This window comes from Mugil cephalus, chromosome 19 (assembly GCF_022458985.1).
Source record: "Mugil cephalus isolate CIBA_MC_2020 chromosome 19, CIBA_Mcephalus_1.1, whole genome shotgun sequence".
Lineage (NCBI taxonomy): Eukaryota > Metazoa > Chordata > Actinopteri > Mugiliformes > Mugilidae > Mugil > Mugil cephalus.
In genome coordinates this window covers 21,373,830-21,386,936 of record NC_061788.1, presented here as the reverse complement: position 1 = coordinate 21,386,936, position 13,107 = coordinate 21,373,830, and the positions used below count along the sequence as shown (strand labels likewise).

The 13,107-nt window shown below is 39.4% G+C and overlaps 1 protein-coding gene across 3 annotated transcripts; it reads left to right on the top strand.

The window, feature by feature from the left end:
- Positions 1-937: 937 nt before the first annotated feature.
- Positions 938-12,814, top strand: dcp2 (decapping mRNA 2). 3 transcript variants are annotated; one of them, XM_047570345.1, is made up of 11 exons: positions 938-1,230; positions 3,238-3,389; positions 3,700-3,827; positions 4,287-4,385; positions 4,493-4,645; positions 4,730-4,842; positions 5,192-5,293; positions 6,975-7,083; positions 8,364-8,453; positions 9,057-9,108; positions 11,083-12,814. In XM_047570345.1, the coding sequence occupies exons 1-11, from the start codon at positions 1,163-1,165 to the stop codon at positions 11,199-11,201; spliced, it is 1,185 nt and encodes a 394-aa protein (XP_047426301.1). In that variant the 5' UTR covers positions 938-1,162; the 3' UTR covers positions 11,202-12,814. The 3 variants fall into 3 exon arrangements, with proteins under 3 accessions (XP_047426301.1, XP_047426298.1, XP_047426302.1); XM_047570342.1 differs by having other exon boundaries at positions 944-1,230; positions 8,364-8,468; XM_047570346.1 differs by lacking the exon at positions 8,364-8,453 and having other exon boundaries at positions 944-1,230.
- Positions 12,815-13,107: the final 293 nt, after the last annotated feature.

Genomic DNA, 13,107 nt, shown 5'->3' with positions numbered 1-13,107 from the left:
CAAAATGTATTCTCTTATGAGATTTTAGTTTTGTATTTGAAAATTGTCATTTTCAGTTTTATAAGAAAAATTCGAAAAACAAAATGACATTCTCTTTGTACAGACATTTGTTGATGTTTGCTGAAAGGTCTGCTCTGGGCTAGATTTGCTGAACAAGCTGGCAGTTGTAGTAGTCAGTAGTAGTTTTCCTTACAGTAAAAGTAATTATTGCAAACACAGATATTTTTACATCACATGCCACCTGAGTCAGAACAACTGGTTCAAATCTACTAGGTTAAGATGTAAGCTGCAAATGCATATTATTAAAAGAATAGATACAATTTTAAAAACACAACTAAATCAACTGAATTTCCACTCCACCGCAAATATCAGTGTGCTTAATCTACTGTACATTGCTGAATGAATCTCCCATATAAAATGAACCAAAGGTATCTGCATATTCTAGTGTGTACGGTACTTTAGAGCATATGGATCTCGGTGTGCTTAATACTGCATAAATAATATCAATGAACGCCCGGTTCACTTGGTTGACCGGAAATGTCACGTGGTCAAATTTTAAGACTGGGATTGGATGACCAACTTCCGGTTGTAAACTCATGTGGCATTCAGGTCATAAGAAGTATGTCGTAATTACGATTATCACAATTGTACTCAGCGTTCGCGCTAACATCCAAGTTTTACTTGATTAAAATTAATTCGGAAAACACCGGTATATCTAAGTTGGCAATAAAATCTCCGAAACTTAAAAAAGAATTTGGGTCAAACAAAGTTCGCCATTCAGCGCAATTAAAACCATATTTCACTAGTATGTTTTTTAAAATATGAATACGCTATATTTTGGCCTCAACCAACGTGTTTAGCTTATACCCAGGTTTGTGTAGTTAACCGGACTCGAGAGACGAGACGAATGCTCGCAGTGAAAAACACAACCTTCCGAAGTCTTTCGTTTATCCTACTAACATGAATGCAGCATAGACAACAGATTCGGCGCAGTTCCTGGTGGACGGACACGAAGACTTATTAGTCGATAAAAGCTACTTTTCAACAGCTAATGCAAACCCAGGGGTGAATTAAGTTGGAGGAACAATATAAACGGAGAAATGCGGCACTAGCTTGCGCCTCTAATGGCTTTTGTAGCTGAATGCTCTGAGATAGAGTCGGGATGTTTTCAACCAACATGGAAACAAAAAGAGTGGAGATCCCCTCCGGAGTACTTGACGACCTCTGCAGGTAACCAAACGTTTACTGGCCTCAAACATCATTAAGACTGCAAATCTGAGTGTAGTCCTACGGAATTAGGTTTAACTGTATGTTTTTCCGAGACGCTTGAATTCATAGCACAAGACTAGAGATAGCGTTTTCAGGTGTTCCCAGCTCAGTGGATATTACCGCTTGTTGTGTTTTCATTGGAGACACGCGAAGCTCCATCTGCGGAAATATAAGTCTGTAGAATCTATTTGTGTTTTAACTCACTTTCAGTGTGATGTACAGCAAGCACAGTTACACAGGGTATAAAGGCGGGACCGCAGTGCAGCAGCTACATTAGCTGCGTAGATTTGATCAAACAAAACCATGAATAAAAACACAGATAATAGTTTGTGTTGCGATGTTGATGTAGAATGATATTCACTTCTCCTGTCGGTAGTTATAATGTTGTGGCTGATCGGTATATGCTGTAGAGTAGCAGATAGGGTAGTGAAGTGGTTCAGCAGTAGTTGCAGTTATAGTAGTTGTTGTGTGTCTTATGTGTATGTAACACAGTGGGGCTAGAAGAAACATTATTTCACATCTCTGTATGTTTTTTTTATTAACATATCATGGAAGTGACAATAAACACGACCGGAATCTTGAATGTTGAAAGAGTAGAGTGTCTGCTTTAATTTCAGGGCATTCACATCAATATTGGATGACGGGACTGGAACTCTTTAACCTGTTGCTTCCTCCCTTGAAGATAATTGACTCCAAAGTGTTTCATGGACAGGCGTGGGACATTCGATAATGAGCTCTTCATCAGTTAAGCAGATAAACAGATGGAGTTGATCCCAAATGCCCAACAGCCTCAGCTCTTAGTGCAAGTGATCCTTCAAGAACAAAACAAATCCAACAGAGAGATGGCAAAAATGTAAGCCATGGCCAAATCAGTTTTAGTCTGCTGTTTTGGATGATCACAGGATTATTCCAGTGATAAAGACAAACCTCTTTGCAACTTCTAGTCAAGAGAACAATACTCTGCGGGTGGTACCCATGTCATTTTCTAACTCAGAGGATTCACCAGAAAGGGCAAACCATTCATAAAACCTCAGAACACAAAGATCAGCTGGACATCTGGAACAGCATTTTTGAACAGTTTAAACTAACCTGCACTAAAATGATCGGAAGAAAATAGTATTGCAGAAGCCTTAGAGCGGTTCATGATCGGAAGCGTACAGCACTAGTGTCTGTGGATGATGGGATAGAAGCAGACGAAATAAATTCTCGAGTGTATAGACTCATACTGTCTGCTCATATTTGGCAATGCTGAAGCAAAGTTGATTGAAAGTTGCTGCACAGTATAAGTGTACTATGACCCAAACACAAAGGCTCACAAAGGAGAAAACCCCATTCTTTGATGGGGCCGATGGATTTCAGACTTTCACTCATGTATGATTGTGTTAATTTGTGAGCGAGGCTAAACGGATGAAATTCCTTAATGTTTCATATGATGTTTTTGTTCCACCCCTTAAATTAAAGCTGAAAGCATGTCACGTCCATCTCAGTACTTTTATTTATAATTACTGGACAAGGCTGTGCACTTTGAGTTCCATCTGTCAGCCTGCTACTGGCTGGTGTGGGACTTCTGCTATAGGTCGGTCAAACATCTGAGGACTTGAAGAAGCCACACAAAGGTTTATGCTTTACTGTATGGGTTCTGACAGCGTTCAGGGTTCAAAGGAGAAAAGACTAACTATTCTGTGTAGCAGATGTCCAGCTGAACAGTTCACACAAGTTTGCAGACGGGATACAACAGCTAAGTTTTGGTGCAGTGATCACTGTTACATTAAGTCATTTATTTGATATGTATTTACAGGGGGAAAAATGAGGACTGATGCTACGCATAACAACATAAAAAGTGTAATTTAATCACCTGCAGTGCCCTTAATGAACATAAAATTCAACCAAAATATCATCCAACTTAACAGAAATAACACAGATGCATAATCTGATCCTTTCTCTGTCTCTGTATTGTGTTTATTCTAGCCGGTTCATTCTACACATCCCCAGTGAGGAGAGGGACAATGCCATCCGTGTGTGCTTCCAGATTGAACTGGCCCACTGGTTCTACCTGGACTTCTGCATGCAGAACACTCCAGGAGCCCCTCACTGTGGGATAAGAGACTTCGCCAAAGCTGATATCCTTAATTTGACTGATGATGTTAAGCAAGCTTATCACTTTTTAAATTCATGTGTTACATTATTGTTATTGTGTGTTGCGTTTCGTTTTACTTTATCGCCTCTACTTGGAACCTTTCCATTATTACTTTTTGTTCCTCATGACACTCACACAAGATAAGTGATCAGTGATGTGCAACACAAACGTACATGAGTGATGTGGTGTTCTTGGCACTGCTTTAGGCTCATTCTCAGAGCAAGGAACCAGATGTGTTATGTGCTCATTTTAGTTCATGCCAGTGGACGTTATTTTCTTTGACGGCTGCAAACTCTTCCATCACTGTCCATTTCTGCTGCCTCATGGCGAAGATGTGCAGAAAGTTTTCGAGCGGTGGAAGGAGTACAAGATGGGTGTTCCTACATATGGGGCAATCATTCTAGATGAAGCACTGGAAAATGTGAGTTGCTGTTCCATTCATAAACTACATAAATATCTGACACAGTTTTTACCAAGTAAATCAAAGGATATATTCTGTTAACAACAATTTTTTTTTTTTAATTAGCTCATTATCCCTTGAGAATACAATCCCTCGTATTTGATAATAATCTCAGCAGAGACACATGCGAATTGGTGTCTCCCGTGTCCATGACCAGCGTGACAGAATCGACCTCTGTCTTCCTCAGGATCACGGCTATGTGGTGTTGTCATCTTACTTCTGCCTTGCTAACTTAATTGTCTTCTTCACAAGACTGGCAAAAACATCTTTTGAATGACAGCAGGCTTTTCATTTTTAAGTTAAAGGGAAATCTAACTGCCCTTTACTGTCTGAAGCATGTCATGACCCATCCTTCTCCATTCTATACCTAGTGTTATCGTATGGACCCCTGCAGCTGACCAGTGCATGCTGTCTTTTCAGGTACTCCTTGTTCAGGGCTACCTTGCAAAATCCGGCTGGGGCTTTCCAAAGGGGAAAGTAAATGAGGACGAAGCTCCTTATGACTGTGCTGTTCGTGAAGTGAGTCGCAGTCTTCTTTAGCACTTGACCAACTTAAAGCAGTAGAAGTCATATGGAGCTTAATGCTTGTAGTTTGTAGTTGTTGTGTAATACTGGTTGCTTTCCAGGTGATGGAGGAGACAGGCTTCGACATCAAGTATCGCATCTCCAAAGACAAGTACATAGAGCAGAAGATCACTGATCAGCTGGTGCGGCTCTACATCATACCAGGAGTGTCCAAGGATACAAAGTTTAACCCCAAAACAAGGAAAGAGATCAGGGTAGGAATACTTGCTTTGTTAACAAATTGGAAATCTTTGTAGCCAACAGAAATGTTTCACAGTCTCGTCCTATTTTTCTTACAGAACATTGAATGGTTTCCCATCGAGAAGCTGCCCTGTCACCGGAATGACATGACCCCAAAGTCTAAACTTGGACTTGCCCCCAACAGGTTTTTCATGGCCATTCCATTCATAAGGTACGCATACGAAAGCAAGCATTCCATTATTCTGATATTGTATGAAATTAAAGCAGTAACACACATATTTTTTTTCCGAAATATGTGTAGATACATATTTTTTGAGTTCTTTTATGAGACAGAGATCAGCCAGTTAGTATCTGATGTTTGTCTGACCGATACAGAGCTGGTGTCAGAATATGCTTAGAGTAAAAACACCTCTAAAACTCACTTAATGAAAAAATGTAGCATCTCATTTGTTTAACCCAAATTAGTGAAAATTTAAATAGCAACAGCTATGTGCGATTTCCATGTGTCATTATAGCAACTGGTATGTATTGATAGTATAATCTCTGCTTCCTCTGCTCAGACCACTGCGGGAATGGATTAGCAAGCAGAAAGGCGAGTCAACAGACAGCGATGAGGACCTGGCAAACAGCAACACTCCGTCCAAACCTGCAGACAACATTCGGTAAATGCAACTGTCATACAGATAGAGTTTCATTTTTTTGTTCGTTTTATTATTATTGTCCGTTTTGCAGTTCTGCTCAGTTCTACAGAGCCCGTTGACTTCTGTGAGCTCACAAAAATACTGCAGGTATTGATAAAAGATTGATAAAAGATTCTGACCCATCAGCAGGCCACCGATTGTTATCAGCTGATGTTCCCCCTAAACAATTTGGATCGACGGATCAGAACTTCTCAGGGCACATCTAAAATATGCTCAAGCCTCGTATTTGTGATCTGCTGAATGTACGACCCACCAACTGGCTCCTTTCATGCTAGGTGTGCTGCTGTGAAATCTGTATATAAATATAGATGCCGCTTCCTTGCATTGGCCAAACTAGCGCTAGTTTCCTAGGGATACAGGCAGCGCTGTCTTGTGAGTTTGGAGCCAGAGTCTGTGCAGTACAGTTAGAGAGTGGAACCACGTGAAGCCGCGTTATCGAAGATGCGCCCACACTTCCACCAGACTCACTCACGTTTTTGTTTAGTTATTACTGCGCTCTGCTCTATCTCCACCAGTTACAAAGAAATATTGGATTATACACTGTACTTATTTATTTAATTCTTTTTGTCCAACTGTCATGGTCCTACAGGCATGGCAACTTGTGATCAACATGACATCACACCCTGTTTCTATAGTGTCAAACAAGTAATTTTAACTAAACGTTTTAGAAAAATGGACACTTGAACATGCATCACTATTTTATTAACAGCCTTTAATGACTGAAACCATCCTTGGGGGAAAAAAAATATATATATATATATTTGACGTTTACTGCAACCAGTGTCAGTCACTTTTGATGAGTGACAACATACATACATACAGTCTGTGGCCGGCATCAACAGCCAAATGGGCTTGTCATCCCTCAAAGCAGACTCCCGTTTGGTTTTTAGCGCAACACCAAAAGGCCTAAGCAGCACCAGTGCACCTCTACATGTACATAAGTGTAGATAGCGAGCAATTTTTCTGCTCTGCGGGTCAGCCTATTAAAGTTCATGAAGGAGTTAACTCATAAGACTCTCTTTTCATTCTTTCACTAGCGTTAAAGTTAAATGCTAAATGGATACGACTGTTTTTGTTCCTTCCATCAACCAACTGAAACCTCATCATAATTTAATTTATTTTAAAATTTGCCATTCTGTGCACATTTTCCTTTTTTTATTTTTTTAAGCTGTACAAATATTTATTTTATTCCGCAGTAGAGCAGGACTATATTTGTTCTCCTTTTATGTGTTACACATGGTTTCTGTCTTACCTTCTATCAACTATCCAGGTTCAGTATTCCTGAGAAACTGATATAGAAAAAACATGGTAAAATACTATGTTTACCCCTTATTGGAACCACACTCATAGAAATGAATCAAAGTCAGTACTTTTTGGAGTGTTTTCTGGTATATCCAAGACCAGTGGTGCCTCCCATCATTGGCGTTTGTTTGTTTCTCTATAGGCTTCTCTACATTTGCATCAAATATCCTATTATATTAAATAGTTTTTACATGAAAGAAAATAAATAAATAAAATATATTCATCCAAACCCTATCATCAGTTGTAAAGATACAGAAAGCCAATAAGTTTATGCTGATTAGTTTTGCCATCCTCCCTGTACAATAGAAAAGATCCACTTTGTTTTTCTTCCATCTCTTAGGTCAAAATCCCGTCACCTCACAGCTACAGATGCATTTCCTGTGGAGAGCTGGCCCAAACACAAGCAGCAGAAAACTCTGGGCCAGCTGAGCCAGTTTGAACTGAGCCAGGTAAGAGGAAGATGAGTGTTTGTGACTGCAGCATTGTTGAGCTACACAGCACATTTGCGCAGATGAAGACAATAATGACTAAATGACTAAATAATTGTTTTCCTCTTGCCCGCTGTGATGCCCAACAACAATATGTCAAATGCTTTGAGGGTTGAGAACCCTGTAACACCTCAATGCTCCAGTTCAACTGGCTCACTACACATTCTCTGCTTAGGCATTATTCCACTAGTACATGGTACTTGCTGCACTTTTCTTAATTTGCTTTCACCCAGAAACCCTGTAACAAAAAAAAAATCTGAAAAGACTGTCAAACTGTAAAGTTGTAATCAGGAAATCTCAGCCGTCTTTTCAGGTCTGCCTTTAGCTGCCAGTCAGCATCTGTGTGAAGTATGTCAGGTGGTTGCTTTGGCTGACTTTTTTTACATCTCCAGCTCTTCTTTGGTAAATCCATCTTTGTGCTGGATATTTCCTGGCCCTCCTCCTCAAGTTTGTAGTGGCCCCTGGTGGTGAGCTGGGCTACTGGCCAGAGCCTTCCTCTGAAAATATATTATTTTTGTTATAACCAGAAACCCTTTGTGAAGGACATGAGCACCAGGTATACGGGTGTGAGTATGTAGGGAAGCCACATCCTTGGAGCTTCTTAAGACTGAATAGGAAGCATCTGTGAGCTACCATACTCCAGTCTCTACAAACAAAAATCTGAGCATGTTTGCTCAAGCACAGTCAAGGCCTTCGTAGGTTTCTTGACTCAACCCAACACTGTTGAGAGATCTGCCCAACCATCAGACCAGGGAGTCTTTCTCTGGTTTGTTTCTGACTAGTAGCTCTCCCACAAAACCCCGATTTGAGGCGTGACAGCATTACAAAAAATGACAGGTTCCTGGCATAATAAATTCTGCCTGTCTTGCAGCCTTTTATTTCACAAAGCCCTTTCCAGGATTTAGTCATGTTGTCGGGACACTTGCATAACCACTCTGTCTTTCCCGCTAGACTTCCCCCGTCAACTTCCTCTTTATTTTCTTCACTTCTGCCGTGATGTCCGTACTGAGAATCATCTTCTTCTTTCAATTTCATGGCGATACAGAATAGCTATGCCTGTTGAACACCCAGTGCACTTGGGTATCACAGAATTTGCCAGATCTTTTCAAAACTAGCTACTACTTACTAGACATTGTTCACAAAGTTTACAACTGCAGTCCTAAAACTGGACACAGAATCTATTAGCACCTTGCCACAGAACTGGTTAAAACTACATAACCACTGTGCCCTTTGCTCTGTAGAAACCAAATTTGAAGGGAAATGGGAAGAAATGTCAGGACTCACCTTACATGAAGAAAGGAGGGAATGATAATGGAGCCAGCAGCCAGCTGGTGAAAACCCCATTAGTAAGTGCAAAGCCATAATTGTTTCAGGTACCTGTCTCTAGTAAGCAGAGTGAAATATCAAGGCATTCTGACTCCATTCATAAATGGGGAAAAAGCTCAGACCAGGTACTTGTACTTAACTTGGGCACTTTGAGAAATTGTATGCTCCTTTCATCTTTGTCTCACTCCATTTCAGAGGGCAATTTTGTACTTTTTAACTCTGCTACATTTACTCTGCAGCAGGTTTACCCTGTCATAGGCAGATTTATTTATTTCTTATCAGAATATGAATCTGGTAACAATCACTATGGGGTGTGTTTCAACTTATAGAGAGAAAATAAATACCTTTGCACACATTTGGATAATGATACAACAATTCAGAGGCAGTTTGTTGAAAACAGATATGAGTCACGGTGCTCAGATAATGTGTGTGAGTACAGTGCTGTTACTCTTCTGTTTTACATGTAGAATTTTACATGTAACCACGTATTTGGTATGGTACAGATACTTATATTTCTCTAAAATATCACAATACTTCCTCCACCTCTGATACTGCCACAATACTGCTTGTTTGTGTGATTTATTAATTACGTTAAACTCTTTTTGTAGAAAGACGATAAGAAGCTTCAGCCCAGAAGACTACAAGACAGTTTTGATAAAGGTATGACTTGTACTGTTACCATGTCTAATTTTGAGGCTACACAAGTAAACTTTATAACGTTAACTTGGACAAATAATAATAATATACTTTTACTATTCCACTGCAATTGGGATAGTGCTGAATTCAGCCTATGTACAGGTGCTGGCCAGTAAATTAGAATATCATCAAAAAGTTGAATTATTTCAGTAATTCCATTCAAAAGGTGAAATTTGTACATTATATTCATGCAATGCACACAGACCGATGTATTTCCAATGTTTATTTCTTTTAATTTTGATATTTATAAGTGACAACTAATGAAAACTCCAAATTTGGCATCTCAAAAAATTAGAATATTGAAAAGGCCAATGAAAAAAAATGTTTTTTTTAGAAATGTTGGCCAACTGAAAAGAATGAACATGAAAAGCATGCGCATGTATAGCACTCAATACTTAGTCGGGGCTCCTTTTGCCTCAATCACTGCATTAATGCGGCGTGGCATGGACTCGATCAGTCTGTGGCACTGCTCAGGTGTTATGAGAGCCCAGGTTGCTCTGATAGTCGTCTTCAGCTCCTCTGCATTGTTGGGTCTAGCGCATTGCATCTTCCGCTTCACAATACCCCATAGATTTTCTATGGGGTTAAGGTCAGGCGAGTTTGCTGGCCAATCAAGGACAGGGATACCATGGTCCTTGAACCAGGTACTGGTGGTTTTGGCACTGTGTGCAGGTGCCAAGTCCTGTTGAAAAGTGAAATCTGCATCTCCATAAAGTTGGTCAGCAGCAGGAAGCATGAAGTGCTCTAAAACTTCCTGGTAGACAGCTGCATTGACCTTGGACCTCAGGAAACAGAGTGGGCCAACACCGGCAGATGACATGGCACCCCACACCATCACTGACGGTGGAAACTTTACACTGGACCTCATGCAACGTGGATTCTGTGCTTCTCCGCTCTTCCTCCAGACTCTGGGTCCTTGATTTCCAAAGGAAATGCAAAATTTGCTTTCATCAGAAAACATAACTTTGGACCACTCAGCAGCAGTCCAGTCCTTTTTATCCTTGGCCCAGGCGAGACGCTTCTTACGCTGTTTCTTGTTCAAGAGTGGCTTGACACACGGAATGCGACAGCTGAATCCCATGTCTTTCATGCGTCTCTTCATGGTGGTTCTTGAAGCGCTGACTCCAGCTGCAGTCCACTCTTTGTGGATCTCCCCCACATTTTTGAATGGGTTTGTCGTCACAATTCTCTGCAGGGTGCGGTTATCCCTAGAGCTTGTACACTTTTTTCTACCACATTTTTTCCGTCCCTTCGCCTGTCTGTTAATGTGCTTGGACACAGAGCTCTGCGAACAGCCAGCTTCTTTAGCAATCAACTTTTGTGTCTTGCCCTCCTTGTACAAGGTGTCAATGGTCGTCTTTTGGACAACTGTTAAGTCAGAAGTCTTCCCCATGATTGTGGAGCCTTCAGAACAAGACTGAGGAACCTTTTAAAGGCCTTTGCAGGCGTTTTGAGTTAATCAGCTGATTGGTGTGGCACCAGGTGTCTTCTATGTTGAGCCTTTTCAGAATATTCTAATTTTCTGAGATACTGAATTTGGTGTTTTCATTAGCTGTCAGTTGTAATAATAAAAATGAAAATGAATAAACACTTGAAATATATCACTATGTGTGGAAGGAAAGTATACAGTATACAAGTTTCACCTTTTGAATGGAATTACTGAAATAATTCAACTTTTTGATGATATTCTAATTTACTGGCCAGCACCTGTAGAAAGATTAGCCACCTTTATCAGCTTCATGAGTTCACTTTCATGATGGAGAATGTGTGTCCAAAGTTTGAATGAACCAACAATTTGTAAAAGCAAACTTCTAGAAATTTCTTCTAGAAACATTGAAAATCTTACCTTTGCAATAGTTTTGAACTGTAAGCTTAAAGACAAATTGAATGTATTCCACAAAAGAAACATGTACTGTAAATGAGCTTCTCTTTTCACAGATGGGACTCCTAGCAGCTCCAACGGTGACAGCAGAGACTGTGAGCAATTTCTGTCCTCCAAGACTTTCCTGAACTTCAGATTTGACAGAGATGCCATCATGAAATGTTTTGACTACTAACATGATGCTCTCTCCCGCTCCTGTAACAACATCAAACCCCGACGCCAACAGGCTTTTCATCAAACAGTCCACGCAAGGATGTTACTGATGTTTTCCTTCTTGGCTCGCTTATCATGACTGCAGCTTTGCTAGGGGATTTTGCCCATTTGCCACTGACCAAGTAGATTCAGCTGAACTCTTTGCGTTCATTACCCAAACTTTCAGACCTTTTAAAATGGCACTGTCTTTGGTCATCCAGAATCCTAATTTCAGTCAGCTTGATACAATACTGCAAGACTGCATAGGTCGATTATTAGGCTTTTAAAAGCAGAAGATATATTTTGAGAACATGGATTTTTAATCACAGGAAGAGAAAGGAAAAAAGCTAATTACTGTTATAACTTGAAACAGGCCGGTGAATTATTGTTGAATATAACATTTTATTTTAAGATGTAATCATTTCTACGCATTCAGTTGAAACCCATAAATGTTTGGGATGATGACTACATTTTGGTTTTAACAGTATTTTTGGCTTTATTATTCTACAGTGTTATTTGCCTTTTACCAACATTACTTACGATTTTATTCAGAAACGTAGAATTTAACATTGAATATTGATCTGGGAAAGGAAGAACAATACGTCTTTGCAACTTCATCTTTGTAAATTGAATGTCATTAAATTCATGTTGCACATTTGTATGGAAGTCTATGGTTGCAAATATTAAAATAGATTCACTAAATTAAACGGACATTTCATTTACAATGTCATGAAACAAGGTCACGAAAATCAAAATAATAAAATTCATCTAACAAATTTCAGTTTACTCTACGGCATGCGCACAACGATACTAAGACAGCATCTGTGACCAAAAACAGGAGCCTTGATTGTAACTTGATTGTGATTTTATTTTCAGCTCTAGACTGTACATGGTCTACCAGTGTCATTTAATGATAATGATAATTCATTTACATTCAGTTTGTTAAGCCTATTGGGAGAGAAATGCTCAGGAAATTAATCAGTCAGCAGAATTTAATTTACATTTCTCACATTTCATGCATTTTCCACGAAACTGGTTCATTTTCTTATTTTCATGACTTTCAGAGACTTCCACACTTTGTCTTGTTGTTTGCCTTAAAGTGAGCCACACCGCATTTATATTTGTCTGGTTTTTAGCACTCTTACAAGTAGTCTGTTCTGTACTGCAGACAAACCATTTACATGTGAAATTTTTAGTTTAGATTTCCAAATGTGGATTTCTTAGCTACAATAGTGTTTGGTGGGTATGGAAACTGACAGAAGATTTGGTCTGTGTACCATCTTTGACCACTGTGTTATAAACTGCTTTTTCAGAAGGCTATTTAAGGGATTTCTACATGCTTCATAAGAAAATACAAGCGAAGAAAAAATTCATAGAATGACTGGCAACTTTTTCAGTCGAAAGTCAAACAACTGATATTTTCTAAAGAGCGTGTTGTCTCCATGCATGTCTGGATGTGACACTGATTCTTGGGACATTTGTTACTGCGGGTCTTTGTAATTGATTGTACAGATGGTGATCTCAAGTTCTCCTTTGGTTTCAGATGTATTTTGACTTTAAATGTGAATATTAATAAAGACTGTTTTTTCACTCTCAGCTGTTCACTCCATATGATTTACATGAATGATACATGTGTTCTATTGTATGTCAAATAATTCAGTTTCCTTGTTCTGAAGAATGCCTCCTATTGTAGATCTAATTATACATTGACACCCCCTAGTGTAATAGATTCTTCCTGTCTTTAATGTGTTCTTATACTAATAATTTACTGTTAACGTTACATACCAAACATCAAAATGGGAAGATATATGTGAATGTAAGCTAAATATATCAAATTAAATTTTCCTTATGAAGCGATTGTACAGGTGCTCCATCTGCCCAAACTTAGA